Consider the following 17136-nt stretch of genomic DNA (forward strand, 5'->3'; position numbering starts at 1 on the left):
TTACACATACCACAGGGGAAATCTGCAATAGAAACCAAAGGTCAGGAGGGTGGAGAAGGACATGCTTCAAGTATTACTGTTGTTTGTTTCTTTATAAATGACAACTGGGACAAAGAAGTATGCCGGAAGAAGAGCAGAGTAGTTGTGGTGGTTGTGAAACCGAGATGCAGGATTCCTTTGTTCCCCAGAAGATTGTGCTAGTCCCAAATCTCTAGTTGGGGGCAGCAAAGCACTTGGGCTTGTGCTTTTCTTCACACTTCACAACCTATTTGAGGTGGAGAGGGTGTTGCATTAGGAGCCCTGCCTCTGGTGGAGTAGCACTAACCACTGGCAGTGTCCACATGAGCGTGGACATTTGTTTCTCTGGGGACAAGTAACAGTGATTCGTTCACCTTGTGCTGCTGCTACTTGTCCCCAGGGAACACCTGTGCCACGTGCACTCTGGCACACAGCAGGTTACCCCCCGTGGGGTAGGGGAGGCTGAGGCCAGCAACTGTGTTGGTCCCAACAGCCTTACCTGGGGTCTCCAGGGAGCTGCAGCCATGGCATTCCTGCAGCTGGGAGCCTGGCTGGCAATGGGAGCATGGCTATGGCTGGCCAGGGCAGCGTGCTCTGCCACCATGTGTGCTGCCCACTTTTTTTTGGCATGGGCTTTTTTTGACCCCAGGATCCTCCCTGGGTCAAAAACCCACCCTGTGCTGCAAGGTAGCAGGCACGCCCTGAACTGCATGAGTAATGTCTAGACACGGCCATGGAGTGGAAAAGTTAGGCCCGCTAGACTGGCAAAATCAGTTCCAAAATGATCAACATGCATGTTGATGCCTTTAGTATAGACAATATTTTCCCAGAGGAACTGTATGTTCCCCTCCATCCCAGGAGTCTGTGGAAGCCCCTCTGTGTCAACACCAAGCAGCTAGAAAATACAATACGAGGCCTGGGCAGGAAAGGTGGGAATTAGCTGCTCTATCAACGTGTGCCCCCACAAGCTAGGGAGTAGAACTAGCTATGAAAATTAGTGATGTTCTGGCACGATCTTCCCTTCCATTTTCCCTGAAAGGCAAATGTGCCTATTGTAGCACAGGTCTTGGGAAGCCAGGAAAGAGGATTGTGGGGCTGTGTGGAGAGTTAGGAACTCCAGAGGGATGGTTGATTTTCCTACAGAACCAGTTTTCGAAACTGCAAATAGTAAAGACCGTTTCTTATGTTTCTTTTGTAAGTCCTCTCCCCGGTCACCCTCCAAATTTCTCTCTCTTTCCTCCCACGTTATCATATCCAGGAACTCATCACCTTTAGTGCCCAGAGGGGAGAATGCTGCAACAATTTGGTGAAATAATCTTGCCTAACTTCTCTTTTCTTCTCCTGGAGGTTTTCTGTGGGAGGGGAGCACTTAGGCCATTAACTCCCATTAATATCTAAGCTCTACTATTAATGGGAGTTGCATACAAAAAGGAAGGAGACTGACCTTTAAGTTCATTAAATAAAGCAAATTTTAAAAATAACTTAGTTAAAAAACATTATAGTGATGAAAATACAAGAACAACTGCATAGACATTAGTAACAGTGATAAAAACAAACTAGCAAATTATTGCTGAGGAAGATTTACCTCACTGGAATATTTGAGCCTCCATACTGATATATGCAATGCAGGGTTATCTTTATATGGCTCCTCTTTCAAAATATATTCTCCTTATAAGAGAGCCTCTTTTTAACTCCCACTGGAGACCTTCTTATAAATGAGGAACTGGTTCTCAAGGGACTGGCCTGGCTACAAAAGCATGTTATTAAAAAAAAAATAGCAGAATACTAAGCAATATAATTAGCTCATTTCTTTAGTTTTTTTATCTTTAAAAAATGTATAGCCAAATTTTAATTAAACTTATTCTCTGGATGTTTGAATTGTATGAAACTAAGAAAATCTCTCCTATTTTAGAGGGATTAATTGTATCAATTTAGGGCTCTCATTCTGATAGCAGATAGGCAGACAGGTATCACCACTTTTCTTGCAAAAGCAACCACTGTGCCTCATATAAGATGCATGGTAATATGCACCCACCTATCTTAGGTCAGAATCTGCACCTTAGAGGTGCATTCTCATTTCCATGTGTAGGAATTTACACATGTAACTCCAATTGATGCTAATCTTCTTGCATGGGAATGAGCATAAGCCCTTCATTTCAAAACTTGCTAAAGAGACAGATTCAAAATATTATTATTAGTAGTAATAAATGTTAATTTACAGGTGCCTGTGCTTGAAAACCTCTTGGTACCTTGACAGAAAGTAATTTAAAATATAATTACAATTTTTTTTAAAGCAATATGACTACAGGAAAGTCAGGGCCTGATTCTTAAGCGACAGCATTTCCTAGTCATTTCCAGTGAGGGTCTTCTCTTGACTCTCAGTGTTCATAGTTAAGTCATTCAGTCTGTCTTTGCCTCCACTCCCCCATCTCCCCCTTTGCAAAGTGTTTTAAGATTTTTTTTTAAGCAACACAAGTGCAAAGTGTAATTCCTTTAGTATTTTTATATTACTCATGTACATAGGACTAAAGATTCAGCTGTTTTAATGTATTCCTGCTCTGCCTAAGAGCTCTTAAAATGGAGGGAGGTGAAACTGTTTGGTTTATTCTTTTCAAAGCTTGGCAACTGTCATTTCCTGCATATAGCCCCAAACATCTGAAGCTGGTGAAATTAAATAAAGTGTGAGCATCCTTTGGTCTACAGGTTTCTGCCTTTAAAATAATTCCTCATGGTAACCTTAACAATAGTATATAAAAAAATAATCCCCATAAAAGAATCTGGAGTTCGGATGGAACTCTGCCTGATATCTGAACAATTATGGAGCAGATGCATCCACTCCGAACAAAGTGACCTTTTCATCAAGTTACAAAACATTAAAGGTTAAAGAATGTTTGAAAGGAAGTTAATACTTTTAAAACATTAGAAAAATTGCCATTCTTTCAAGACCGGACCAAAATCTGTGGGAAACTATAAGAGGATATTTAGGAATATAGCATTCATCATTTAAAGCAACACTTTTTATGCAGGAATACAAAATATTTTGCATTATCTGGTTTAAATCAAAACTAGGAATGAACTTTCCTTTAAGGATGAAATGAGATTTGATGGGAATAAATACCCAATGAAAGGAACCTGCTGTAAAGCTGGTTAATTGCAATTTTTAAGTCACATTTCTTTCTCTCTAGTGTGTACAGATGACATGAGTACAAAGAGAGCAAATCAATGATCGTGTCAGATTTTCTTAGTTTCCCCGTTACATCTGACCTGGATGGTGCAAACTCTAGTCACTAGTAACAGAGAAAATAGGTCTATCAGTCCTGCTTTATCACTACTCTTCACCTTAATGAGCACAAACAAAAACCTTACAGAAATGGTCTGCTCAAAGTTCTGGGGATGTTGCTCTTATCCTTAAACCGGCCGTGTAAGAGAAGTAGCAAATGCCAATTTATAACGCTTCCAAAGGCATTGTGGTAAGAAATCTGGTGTGCTAAATCCAGATATAATAACTGGAGCTGGTAGATAAACAATTTATTGCCATGCCCGTGTGTTACCTGTGTTTATAATGGTGCATGGAATCCCCAAATGAGGCCACCACCCCTCTGGGCTGGACACTGCAAACACAGTGAAAGGCAGTCACCCTCCTACAGAGCTGACAGGTATTGCTAAGAGGTGAAACAGAGACACAGAGGGCATGTCCCCATGAGTGGGAATGTGTGTTTGCCTGGGGACAAACACCGGCAGCACAATGTGTGCCACTACTACTTGTCCTCAGGGAACACCTGTGCCACATGCACTCTGGCACTTGGCACATTACCCTGGGTGGGGTAGGGGAGGCTGAGGCCAGTAACTGGAGACCTCCGAGAGCTTCAGCTTTGGCAATCCTGCAGCAAGGAGCCCAGCCGGCAGCTGGAGCAGGGCTCTGCCTGGCCAGGTTCCAATTTTGCGTGGTGTGCGCTGCTACCATGTGTGCCACCCTGGTGCTTTTAGGCATGAGTTTTGCAGCACAGCATACCACACGTCCATGCTCATCTGGCTGGTGAGATCTGTGGTAGAGCCAAGAGTAGAACCCAGGGGTGCATCCAGACGAGCGTGGATGTGCCACAGGCTCATCTGCAGTGCCACATACCAGACACGCTAAGTTCCCTGCAGCTAAACCCACACTTAAAAAAAGTGGGGTGGTACATGTAGTGGCAATGCGCACCACCAAAAACCAGAGCCTGGCCAACCAGAGTCACACTCCAGCTACCGGCCAGGCTCTCCTTTGCAGAAGCACCATGGCTGCAGTTCCCAGAGACTCCCAAGACCCAGCCTCCCCTACCCCACCCGGGGCAATGTGCTGTGCACCAGAGTGTGTGTGGCACGGGCATTCTCCAGGGACAAATAGCGGCACAAAGTGTACCGCTGGCACTTGTCCCCAGGGAAACGCACTTCTGCACTCACGGAAGCACACACCAAGTGTGCTTTGTCCTGTTCCTGTGCCCTAGCCAAGTGGTCATTGTCATGGTCTGTGAAGTTGGACCTGTGGCAGCACTTCCCAGGCAGCTGCACACAACCTGAGGGCCCAGTGCTGTCACACAGTGGTTCAACCGGTGCTGCCGGTGCCTGAGGCTCAGCCTCGTCTGCTCTGGGGTGACTCCTTGCATTGGAGTGCCTCTTCCCTGAAGCAGCTGAGACTTGTCCCAAGCATGAGGTGAAAACGGAGCAAGAGCAAGGCTCTTGCACAGCTATGACCACCTCAACGGGCTTGGAGGAAAGGTGCCTGGGGCTGGGCTTGTGCTAGGTGCCTCCACCTGGCACCTCAGAGCTAGGTCTGGCTCTCGCTGTGCACTGCTGATGGGTGGCAGGGCAGTGCGCCCGCTTGCCCTGTACCTAGTGCAGTCTCCTCCTGTTTCCTAGGCCCTGACGTGGCAAAACTCCAAGCAAAGCCGCTGAGTGGGAGTTTGGCTGAGAGAGGAACACAGGATTCTGCCCTCTCAGCCTCTCGGGGATGGCTACTGCTTTCTTTGAAATTCTTCCCTGGTCAGGCAGGAGTGTATTTTGCAGGGCCTCTGCTGGGTAAAGTGAGAGGTTTGCAAGACAGGGAAGAAGAAACAATGAGAAAGAGGAGAGAAAATGCCATTTCCTTTCCTCCCTTCCCTGTAGTCAAGGCAAAGCCTAGGCCCCCTTCCTGCACTGCTCCCCATGAGCTAAATTAAAACTGCAAAGAGGCAAGAGGCTGTATGTTGTAGAAGCAAAGTTTACGCAGGGAAACCTGCCCATGTCACAGCCCTTCTGTACTCTGCTTCTCCAGTGCCCAGGTCTAGCTGGCAAGGTTTCTCCCTGAAGAAGGTATGCAGCGTGCATGTGTGAAGCTTTCCCTTACTATGCACAACTGAAAAGGTGCAACATGCCCTGGTTTGGATCCAATGTCTTCTATAGATAACTTGCCTCTTTCAGGTGGATGCCTAAAGGATAATGCTATGTTATTAAAGTATTCCTGCAGGTAGCTGGCAGAGCAGTCTAGGTTGCGGGGATCCTTTTAAAGCAGGCCCTGTTTTGCAGTTTTGTGCCTATGCGTAAAATGCAGCTGCAAAGAGCCACTTCCTTCTCAGGACCAAAGGCTAGGACTGAATGAACTCATCAAGCAAGAAGAGAGTGTCAGCAGCCCCTCAGGCCTGGAGGGCTGATTGCCAGGGGGGCATGGGCAATGAGAGCATTTAGTCATTGCTTTGTGCGATCACGTTCGCATCGCATTATGTCATGCAGAATTACACAGCAAAACAGGGATTTGCCTGGGTGCTTTGACTCTGGAGGCGTCCGCTGAGACTACTAAGGGCTGCTCTTAGAAGGAATTAGGGTGGAGGGGTCCTGGGAGGCAGGCGCCGCTTCTCCTCCTTTTCTCTAGACTCTCTCCTTCCCTTCTCTTTCAAAGACCCTTGTGGCTATTGCCCTCCAGCTTCGATGGCCAGGAGCTGAGCTTGTTTGCGGATTCAGAGCCTGCCCAGTTTTACTCAGGCATTTCAGAAGAGGGTTGCACCCCCTCCCCCACGCCGGTGCAGAAAACGGAGTTCCTAGAGGACAGCCCCAACCTGCCAGCCCGGAGCTCCTGCAGCCGGAGAAAGGCCCCGTGACTGGCAGGGTGCAGCTTGCAGGGGTGAAGGAGGCTGAAAGTGGGCGGCTAATTCTCTCTCTCTCTAACACACGCGCACACCCTCAGCAAGGCTGTGTCCATGTGCATGCTTGCGCAGACATGTACACACGTCCAGAGTCAAGCAGGTTGCGTGTCCCCCCCGCCCCGGAGCCAGCGAGGTGGCTCTGGAGGCGTGAGGGGCTGCGGCTGCCGCTCGGGAGCTGCGCCGTGGTTGTCGGATGCGCACAGGCCACGAGGAGAGGCGACGCGGCGGTGACCGGCCGGGCCAGGCCGGGCCGGGCCGCGGGTGGGAGTCCGCGGCGCGGGGCGGGGCGGGGCGGGGCGGGCCTTGCGGCGGGGCGCGCTGCCAGGCCGCGCCACGTGCCCGGGCTCCGGCCCGCGCTGGCGGGCGCGGCAGCCGCGGGCGGGCGCGGGGAGCTGGGGTCGAGCGCACCCGCGGACACGAGCTCCCGCGCATGGCCGGGAGCCGCGGGTCCCGACGCGACGGGCCACGGGGCGCCAGCGTCCTAGGCGCGGGCGGGCGGCGGCGTGCCACGCTTCGGCCTGCGAAACCGCCCGGCGGCGGGGCGAGCCCCGCACGACCTCGGGGAAGAGGTGGTTTCCAATGGAAACGCGAGCCCACCTCCCGGCGACGTCACTAGGGGGCACCCCTGGGTGCCGGTGCACGGCGGACAGGTGCTCTGGGGAGGGAAGCGGTAATGAGCTCATTTGAATACGGTCCCGGCTCCGCCACATATGATTAATTTCGAATCCAGAAATCGGCGTCCGTTGCCTGTGCCCTCGGGGGCACCTGAGCCCGCCCCTCTCGCGAAGCGGCCGCTGGCTGCGGGGAGAGACCGCAGCGTTTGTAATATCCTCTCCTTCGGGAACCGAGTCATTTAGCAATGCCAGCCCCGCACTGTGCAGGAGCCAGTTCAAAGCACTTTGCTGGCAGATCAGGAACTTAACAAAAAGGAGGAGAAATTGAGAACTCGAGTTGGAAACAGTGCCCAGGCTAACCCCAGCCCTGCCGGGCGACTCCTTGTCGTACATCGCCGCCGGTCCGACCGGGACGGGGGTTTGTGGCGGGGGTGGCGCTTTGTCCCGCATCCACCAAGTGGGGTTTTTAATGAGGGAGGGAGCGGGGTGCCGGAGCTACGCAGAGCGACGTCTTTCGTGCATTAAATCACAGGCGTCGTGTTCCCTTCCCGGTGTCGCTCAGCCCAGGCTGCCTTCCTTGAGCGAGGGAAACTTCCAGGTGATGCAAGGCATTTCAAAAACTACTCATAATAAAGAAGGGAATCCCCCCTTTCTCCTAGCTCCTTCATATGCCTTTCAAATGAATCAGCTCTAGGATCACTGCCAGCCCATACAAAGGCGTTCCCAAAGCTTGAAGCTAGCAAACTTTGTCTAGGTAAAAAAAAAAAAAAAAAAGACTAAACCCCCTCTTGCTAACACAATAGCTTTTGTTGGCACATATGGTGGAGTTCCAAGATCTGTAACCATTTTTCATAAAAGATTTTTCTACTGCCCAAGTTCATACATTACGCTACAGTAGCTCTGAATGGTGTTGCTTATTTTCTTCAAAGCAACGGCCAATTGTTTCTTCAGAGACCTTAGATCCTTTCAAGAAAAAAAAGTGATAATTCAAAGAGGCTTGAATTGCGACGATAGCTTTAATTGCAATCCGGCATCCTCTCCGGGACGGGAGCAGGCAGAAGTGCACGGGGGTAGGGGATCCGGGCGGGTCAGGGTGACGCGAGGCTCGGGGGACACACTGGGGCAGAGGAAAGCTTGGGGGGGCAGGGTTAGGGCTGCACTTTTGCAGCAATGTGGCCCCCCGACTCAATTCCCTCCCTGCAAGAGCTCCAGGCGGCTCAAGGGCCAAATCTGCTCCCCCTGGCTGCAGTGTGTCGGGAGCTGTGGGGATCTCTACACGCGCCCAAGAGATGCCTTCGCCCAAGGCGCCCAACTTTTCTCCGGGGACGGGCAAGGCGCAGCAGGGCAGGGCAGGGAGCCGGAGCCTTGTGTGCATCGGTCGGAAGGTGCCGTTTGCTCCGGTTCGCTTTGCTGGCTGTGGGGCGGCTTTGGGAAAGCGCAGTCCCATCCTCAGAGGTTGCTCCTGGGGCTGGCGGAGGGACGAGATCAATGCACTGGCCCCTCTGTCGCTGCTGCAGGCTCTGCACGCCTGCGGGGCGTTGTGCAAACTCGCTTGTGACACAGTCCTGCCTGGCGAAGCAGCCAGACCCTCTGTGCCCCGAGATAAAAAGTGCCACTTGAAACTGCACGCCGGCAGGCTCCTGGCCGGGCGTGGAGGGGCTGCAGTGGGTGTAGGAGCCGGGGCAGTGGGGCTCCCCAACGCGGGGACGGCTGGAGTTTGCTCGCGTCCCCTTCTCCTGCTAAATCAGCACAGTCGTTCCCTCGGCCGCTTTTGCGGAAATGTTTAAGGTCTGGGGGTGGCTGGGGATTTTTTCTTTTTGTCAGGTTTACAAGGAGGTAAATTTGTTCCCCAAAAGATTAGGGGGCGGTTAAATGAGTCGCTCCAACTACACAGACAGTGCCGTTCTCTTCCTTTCCTAGCACCTCTCTCCCCACCATGCCCACGCCTGACCAGCGTGGCATCGCCGTCCACGCTCTCATCAGCTGAGGCTGGCTCTGTGGCGGAGCTGCAGGAGTCCTCTGGACAATTCACAGACCAAACATCTGGTTCGTTAAAGCAAAGCTACTGCACTAAGACAAACAAACTTTGCTGCTGTGTAAATTCAGTCACCAAAACAATTTACATTCGAGCAAAGACTGCAGCCCGAAGGAAAAGTTTCATTCATTTTGTATTCAGCAAACTGGGGGAATTTTACAGGCGTTTTTGAAAACAGAATTTGGTACTAATCAAGCTGAGCGGATGTCCTAAGATTTCTTTAGGCTCTGCCCAGATGCACCACTACGGTTGCCAATACTTCGGTTTTTAAAGAAGTGGGGTCTTGTTTTGCGTGCCCGATGCCTGTAGTCAAACTTGTCAGGTGCCTACAAATCTGTCATAATGTTGGCGTACCCGGTTTCTCCTTTGTCCTTAGCCAGGAGAAACTGGAGTGCTTTCTGCACAATTTTTACATGCCGATGATGCATCACGAAGCTTTGAAAAAGACCCACTCAGGCGCCCTGGAGCATAAGAAACCGGTGGCATAGGACAGCAGGAGGTATTGCGGGGTTGCTTGAAACGAGCTAGGAGAACTCCCGAAGTTCACCAGAGGTACTTTGGTGCGGCTCCTGCAAATCAGTCTTTCAGGATATATGCTGTCACTGTAAATAAGTGCATCTTGCACATTAATCCATATCTAGAAAAGATCTTGTTGAGATAAGCCACTCGTTTGGGGGGGCTCGTTATAAGTTGTAAGTAATTAGCTGAGAGTGGAGTACTCTAAGGAGAGTCTCACACTGCTCTTCACAAACTTATTTTCTTCTGTCTTCTGCAAGGGTAGGAGATTTCCCTCCCTTCCTAATGCTCCGGCGGTAACAGTGCTTTTGCCTGAGAAGAGCTGGTTCCTTTCATCCTCTATTTATGTTGCTTCTCTGCCATTAACTCTTTCACCTATTGGTTTGCCACTACCTTGCTGCGAGCTTTTCAAAAGGCCTAAGCAGCAATGTGCGCCCCTTCTTAGATGCTTTAATTCCCTGTCCCTAATGACATTCAACTCGTGAAGCCCAGGTCAGTTTGGGTTGGTTCTTTTGCCTTTATTTACAGAATGAAGCAGCCCAAATTAGCCTGGTATTAGCAAGGAGGATGTTACTCGGAGTAAATGAAAACATCCAAAGAGCAAGCAATTTACACCTCGTGTTTGAACCTCCGAAAGCAATCAACCCAATAATAACAAATCCGGCTCTGCAAGGGAGGACACGCGTGCACGTACACCTAGACACACGCTTCTGCCCTCCTCATTCCTAATGAAGGAGTGTGCCCAGCTTTAACACTTTGCTTAAGGGAGGAAAAAGGGAAAAGAAAGAGCACGGAACATGTTACTTTCTGAAAGTCATTTTCTTCTCCAGCAGCTCTTTTAAGTTTAATGAAGTTGAATATTGATCTCCCTCGTTTATTAGCATAACTAATAGTTTATTTCAATGGGCTCTTTCTCGGGTCAGTATGCTCCCCCCCGCCTTTGGCTTCCAGTCTAACCGACTGGCTTCTCATACCAGTCTTTCCTACCGGAAAATGAAATGAACAGAGAAAACAGCCAGCAAGGAAGGCCGTCAGATGAATGCGTCCAGCTATGCGGCACTCCTAAGAGAGGTGAAGCTCAGAAGTGGCGGTCATCTAATTATGGAACTTTTCTTAGAAATAATCGGTCTCTTTTTAAACTTCCGAAAAAGAGCTAGCTTAGGGCTGAGCCTTCTGTGCTTGCTGAGTCTTTGTGGTTGTAGCCTGTAGAGCCATCGATTTTATGCATCATGTTTGTAAGTGTTACACTTAATAAAATTACGGGTTCAGCTCTTCTGCAATAACCTGTGACCCCCAAAGAAGCTGCCGCACTTTATAGAATCTACATTTGAGGCTGTAATTCGTCCGAGAGAAAGTTCAATAGCTGTTTCTGCCTTCAGATGGAGGGAGTTAGCACACCCCATTCCCCTACAACTGCTGGCTGTTTTGGCACTTTGTGCGATGCGTGGGTCTATACACCTATGTCGATACGTATGTCTCTACCCTCTCTCACACGAGTTGCTCTTCCTACTTGACCTGGGAAAAGTCCACCGACTGCTGTTTCGAAAAAGTTTAGCTTCCAGCGTTAAAAAGGACTGATCTCCAACCGGCCCGTTTTTACTAGACTATCACCTCTCTTAATGCCATAAATTGTTCTTGGCCCTTCTAAAGAAAGGGTGAACTTGTAAATATTTTAAAACAAACCTCACTCTATAGCACCTGCTCTGGTTTTCTTACAAATGTCTCTCTTAAGTGACATCGCTTAGCTGCTGTTGTTGCAGTTTGCTGGCATCTTCCAAACATTTGTGTATTTATGCCTGAGTGAAAGCTGTGCTGTGATCTCTGCTTTGTTAAAATATAGATGGTTACTGAATTAATAAATGCATGCATATATGTAGAGAAGAGTACAACTTGAACAGGAAAAAAAAATGTCAGCACACACAGGCACCTAGTCAGAGTCTTTAGAGCTGAAGAAGGTAAAAGTAACTGCGATCTTGCAGAACCGCAGTGCATAAAAGACATTAACCCTTTTCTCTGCATAAGCTTTTTCGAGTCCTTGATCCATCATCCAGGACCCTAAGCCATATACCGTGTAGTCAAAACAATAAGGCTCTATTACATCATGCACATTTTATGCAATGATTGCAATCTGTGAATTTGGGGAAAGATGAAGAGAGTTGGGCAAACAAGAAACTCCTTGGTCCTTGCAGAAAATAGCGATTGGCCGCTACAGCCCTTGCTTCAGGGTGCTCTGGTGCCAACTAATAAAGAATCAAAGTATTTTCTGAATTACAGGGTGGATCGTTCAAATCTAAAAATAGCATGAAAAGAAAAAAAAACTATACCTCTGCTTTCTTTTTTTTCTTTCTTTAGCGTTTTTAATTCATGCCTTAAGTGTTGCTAATCTTGATCCCCCCTCCCCCCTCCCCAATGAAGTAGTCTGTAGTGCTTCTCTCCAATTCAGGAGTATAGTGCCTGTGAAAGTTTGCTGTAGCCTCTCACGTTGCAAAGCTATGTGAAATACCCCATCCTGTATAGTGTCTGTTGCAGAACTTCATTCGCCTTGGCTTGCAGTCATTTAAAACTGCAGTTTATATATTACTCAGTCTTTCTGCTTTATTTGATACAGATTTAGCGGTTTCCCCTGAAGAAACAGAAAATGCATCTGGTCTAAGTGCTTAACACGCTGATCCTGCCCACTCCTGCAGTCCGTCTGCACTGCCTTTGGCAAATCATGTATCCTTTAGGATTATGCTAAATTATTTAGGTTTCCTATTTCCTAATTTTAATATAAAGGGGAAGGGGGGGAAAGGAAAAATGAGTTATTAATTAAAGCCTAGTCCTCTGTTTCCCGAGCTTGCCTAACATTTGTAAATACTTATGCCGCGGCTGATCCCCTCCTTCCTGGTTAAGTTGTTTAGTATGTTAGTTATTTGTATTGAATCACAGGCTATGTTATGTCTGATGTGTTGTCGTTGCAATGTGCAGTCAGTGTGACACTGATGGATGCGCCAATGGTTAGACGGACAGATGTTAGGGCGGATCTAACGGCATGCAATGCCATAGCAGCAGAGAGAGAGAGAGAGAGAGAGAGAGAGAGGAGAGAGAGAGAGGGGGAGTGGGAGAGAGAGGGAGACTGGGCTAAAAACATCCCGATTCAGTGAAAGTCGCTTATTTCTGGTGCAAACAACGCAGTCACACACACACACACGCAAGCACACACACACAGGATTTTGGGGGGAGTGGGGTAAGGCTTCAGTGTAGTCTTAAGCAATGTGATCGCTGCTTCTGCGAGCAGAGACTGTAACTGTGAGAAGAAACCAGCAAGTATCAATGAAATGGAAACTGAGCGAATTTGGCAGCAGAAGCGGCATTTGACAACTCACCATGATCTTGTTTTCAAGACATATTTCGTTTTCCCCCAACAGTAGCAATTTCCCGGGGACTTTAGGCGACTGCGATTTTTTTTTTTCATCCTAAAGACCAGCTTTTTTTTTTTTTCCTTCCAATCAACTCCTGACCACCTTCATCACAACAATCTACATCTATAGCTCTCTCTATAGATAGATCTGTAACTTCTCCACCCTGTCATGAGCGTCCTGCAACTTGAAAAGAAAAAGCAAGAGCAAAAAACCAACGTCAAGGCGGCTGCAGGAGACGTGGAGACGCAACAACATCTGCACTGAGTCAGGTATTTGGAATTATCCCAAATCTTGAAGAATGGGGGCGAGTGGAGATTTTTTTTTTTTGATCTTACCGTCCAAATGAGATCATCCTTTTTTTCCTCCCTGTGAACTTTAAAAAAAAAAAAAAAAGAAAGAAGGAAAAAAAAGAAAGAAAAGAGGGGAAATTATTTGCTACTGGTGTTTGCTTCACTTCTCCTAAGTAAAGAAGGCATCTGGGACTTAAGGCGATTGGCTGCGATCTGCTGAAGCTGTCATTACATATCTATCAGCCACACAAAGAAAGAGAGGAGGGGGGGAGGGGGGGAAGAAAAGAAAAGAAAAAGAAAGTGCAAGTGGGAGCCAGGAAGGTGTTTGGCAATCGCTGCTGCTCCATGTTCGTCAAGCACTTGAAACACTGCTCGAGTCCATCCCCTCTTTTTTTTTTCCGCCGCACATTATTGCAGCCCAGGAAGACACAATCAAACTCGCAGCGCATCGATTCGCTAAACCCGGGATTTCACCAATGAACTTGGACCAAAAAAAATAAAAATTAAAATAAAAAGTGATCTTCAAAAAAAAAAAAAAAGCAACAACAACAACAACAAAACCCCCAAACAACCCCCAACAAAAAACAACCGCCCGAGAGTTGGTGCGTGCATGGTGCGTGCGGGGCTCCCGGCCCCCTGCCAGCGAGCCAGCGCCGCGGGCCGAAGGGATTGGGGCGCCTCGGCGAGGTGAGCCGAGCCGAGCCGAGCCGAGCCGAGCAGCCCCGGAGCGCCCCGCGGAGCGCGGCGGGGGCGGCCGCGCGGGGCTGGATGTGCGCTCGCGCCTGCCAGCTCCCCCGAAGCCGGGCGCGGCGGTAAGTTGGGCGGGAGGAGGGAGGGGAAGAGGGGAAAGGAAGGAAGGAAGAGGTGGGTTGGGTTGGGTTGGGGGGGGGGGGGAGCAACTCCCCTGCGCGGGGAGGAGAGTTTGTTTTTAAATCCTCCTCCTCCTCCTCCTCCTGGCGCCGCGGCCCAGGGCAGCCCCGGGAGGCTCCGGGGGCGGGAGGCAGGGAAGGAGCGGCCGGGCTGCGGCTCCCCCGCCCCGGCCTGGCGTAACGGATGCGCTGTCACCTGGAGCCGCGGCCGCGCACGGGGGCGAGGTGCGGGGCCGGGGCCGGGAAGTTGCAGGGGAGCGGGAGGCGGCGGAGCGCGGTGCCCCTCTCCCTTCCCCGCCGACTAGTTGGAGTGACACTGCGATCGTCTCGTTTCCCTTCAAGCTGTGCCTGTTGCCGCCGCCGCGCCAGCGCCAGCGCCGAGCAGGGACCCGGAGGCAGAGCGGGAGGAGCGCGGACTGAAGCTGGGCCGGCTCCTGCCGAGAACCCCCCCCGCTTTATGCCGTGATCTCCGCGCCCGGCCGGGCACGGGGCTGCGGGCGGGGCGGCGGCGCTGCGGGCTCTCCCCAGCCCTCCCGCTCACACACCTCTTCGGGGGGCTCCCCCTCCTCCTTCCTCCGGGCCGATTTGTCAAACTTCCCCCCTCTTCTGCCAGCAGCAGCAGCAGCAGCAGCAGCAGCAGCAGGGCTGTCCTCTCCTCTGTGCCGCCTCCTCCGCCGCCTCCTCCTCCTCCTCCTTCTCGGCATCGCGTATGCCCAGCCACACACCAAATCTCTCCCCAGCCCGAGCCTGGAGCAGCTCACCGGATCTGTGGGGCTAGAGCAACTCTCCCCGGCCGCCGCCGCCGCTCAGCATGCCGAGGAGGAAGCAGCAAGCGCCCCGGCGCGCAGCAGGTACGAGAGCCGCCTTCTCCCCTCCGTCTCCTCCGCAGCCGCTTGCCAGCGGGCAGAGCCACCGGGGCAGGCGCTCGGCCCCGGCCCGGCCCGGCCCGGCCCGCCCCGCTCCCCGGCACCGCACGCTGCCCGCCGCGGATTTTGCAGAGTAACTCTTGGTCTGGCAGACGCCGCACTTTGCCTGGGCGCTTCTCTCCTTCCGGGGGGGAGGGGGCACCCATGTCCCTTGCCTACTTCGGGAACGACTTCCCGGCTCCCCCCTTGCCCCCGGGTCTGGGGACCACGCTCGCGGAGGGCAGGGATGCGGCTCTCTCTGTGAACAGCGTGTGTAGCTTTTCTATGGGAAGGAAGGAAGCAGGGAAGGAAGGAAAGGGAGATGTGCTGCCCATTTCCACCCCCTACTTTGGCACCTACTTTGCTTTTTCTTTCTCTTATTTGTAATTCAGTCTCCACCTCCTCCTCACATCCATGCAGTTTTGTGGGAGCCAGCCATCCTCTTGTTTTCCTTTCTTTCTTTCTTTCTGCAGGAAAGACCTTGTAGGGATAGGTGGGGGGTATTTGTGTGGTGCCAGGGACTGAAGATGTGCATTGTTGCTTTAACATCAAAGCCCAGGCTAGGCTCCGTCCCTCAAGTTTCTCTCTTCCCCCCTCTTCCTCTCGTACTGCGCTGGGGACCTCTCTGCGCACTTCCACATCCCCCTACTTGGTCACTTTCTTTGGCAACCTCTTGTGCTAATCCCACTGATTCCTCATTTCTGAGCCCCAGCTGAGGAGCTGCACAGGAAACCAAAGCAAAAGAGTCTGTGTGTTGTCAGATGACTGGCAAGTGTCTTTGATGCTGCTTTTTACATTCTCCTCCATTTTTAAAGAAATACTTTACTGGGCTTTGTCTGGGCTTTACTTTTGTGTTTGGTTGTGTTTTCCTGTTGCCAGAAGTGCCAACTCCTGTTAAACACGAACAGCATTTTCTGGAAAAGCCAAATTGAAAAGCAAAAAGTAAAAGGGGGAAAAAAAATGTTACAGTAATCTTTACCTGGGGATATGTGGGCTGGGAAAGGGTTTCCTTGGCCTGTTGCCATCCTTGATTTGATGGCTGATTGATCACCTGTCATCTGGCTGCCTTTGATCTATTCATTCCCGATAAACATCAATAAATCACTTGCCATGGTAACGCCAGACTCAGTGACGTCACATGTGGCCTGTCAACTCTCTGTCAGTGCAACTTTAGGGGCTTCTGGCTAGATGTGTGACATGCTGGGAATCACAGGGGCCAGTATTTTGGTGGGAATAATACTTAGATATGTAGAAATGCAGGGCCTGCTTTCATTAGCGCAACAATTTGGGGAACCAGGAAGTGAAGCTTGAAGCATTCATAATTCTTGCTTTAGGAGAGACCCATATGTACTGCATGGATGGAGGTGGGAGTTTTCCAAATGGTGTAGTAGTATTTTTAAGTAGTTCATTTAGGAGTGCCTACTATAACTTAAATAAGGTAATCCTGCTACTTAACAGAGTATTGCCAAAAGCAGTGCTTTCAAAAAGCTGAGTGTATGTTCAAACAACATGACAAGTTCTCAAAGGGCCATAGTCTGAATTTAGTAAGAAGCAAGTAACACAACGAGTAACCGAATGTAAAGAGCTCTGTCCACATTTCATTCCCCACATCCTTTGATACCTATGCGAGCTGAACACTTTTTTTTTTAAAATAGAAGATACCGTGTGTTTTGCGGTAGATTGTGTAGTCGTCGTCGTCTTCTGATAGTTGGAAAGTTTGCAAAGTTTTTTTTTCTTTTTTTTCTTTTTGAAGTCCAGTATTTATAAGATCTAGGAAATGCTACTGTAGCAAAATAATTTGCTTGAGCATTTTGACTTTCTATCCAGTGCCATCAATAAGCACAGTCTTCAAATGTGTTGAAAACTTTTGTCCTTTCAAAATACCTTGTAACAGCTAACCGTAATTTACTTGCATGAAAATCAAGTTCTGAGAAGTTGAGCATATCTGTCAAAGAGCTGACCTGTATTTTGGACTTTGTTCTGTCAGTGAAACTATCTATCTTCAGTGCACACACATACTGGGGGGCACTGTTTCTCAAGTGACCCATCCATGATGTGTCATATATCTTTTACATTTAGTAAAAGTGTGATCCCTTTACACTTTTGGTATTTTGGTTGCTATGTAAAATGTTTAACGTGGCGCGTAAATGTTTCCTACTGAAATGCTGCTTTAATGCTCACATTGGAAATTATAGTTTTATCTAATCGCAACATATGCAAAAGTGGGGTTCTTTTTTACACATTTTAAAGCAGCAAAGAAATAGGTTAGTTAAGAAATATTCATTACAAAAACTTGACTGCAGGACTAATAGGAGATGGAAGAATGGTTTTGC

At 49.6% G+C, this 17136-nt stretch overlaps 1 protein-coding gene across 9 annotated transcripts in view; it reads left to right on the top strand.

Annotated features, from left to right (window-relative positions):
• The first annotated feature begins 7791 nt into the window (after positions 1-7791).
• Positions 7792-17136, top strand: part of TSHZ3 (teashirt zinc finger homeobox 3) — a 76981-nt gene continuing 67636 nt past the window's right edge. The window contains exons 1-2 of one of the 9 annotated variants that reach the window (XM_090062574.1): positions 7792-13841; positions 14241-14749. In XM_090062574.1, coding sequence (XP_089918700.1) covers positions 14710-14749 — 40 coding nt within the window. In that variant the 5' untranslated portion in view covers positions 7792-13841; positions 14241-14709. The other 8 variants (XM_090062581.1, XM_090062580.1, XM_090062579.1 and 5 more) reach the window with 8 other exon arrangements.

This window comes from Crocodylus siamensis, chromosome 9 (assembly GCF_052110815.1).
Source record: "Crocodylus siamensis isolate JL-2025a chromosome 9, ASM5211081v1, whole genome shotgun sequence".
NCBI lineage: Eukaryota > Metazoa > Chordata > Crocodylia > Crocodylidae > Crocodylus > Crocodylus siamensis.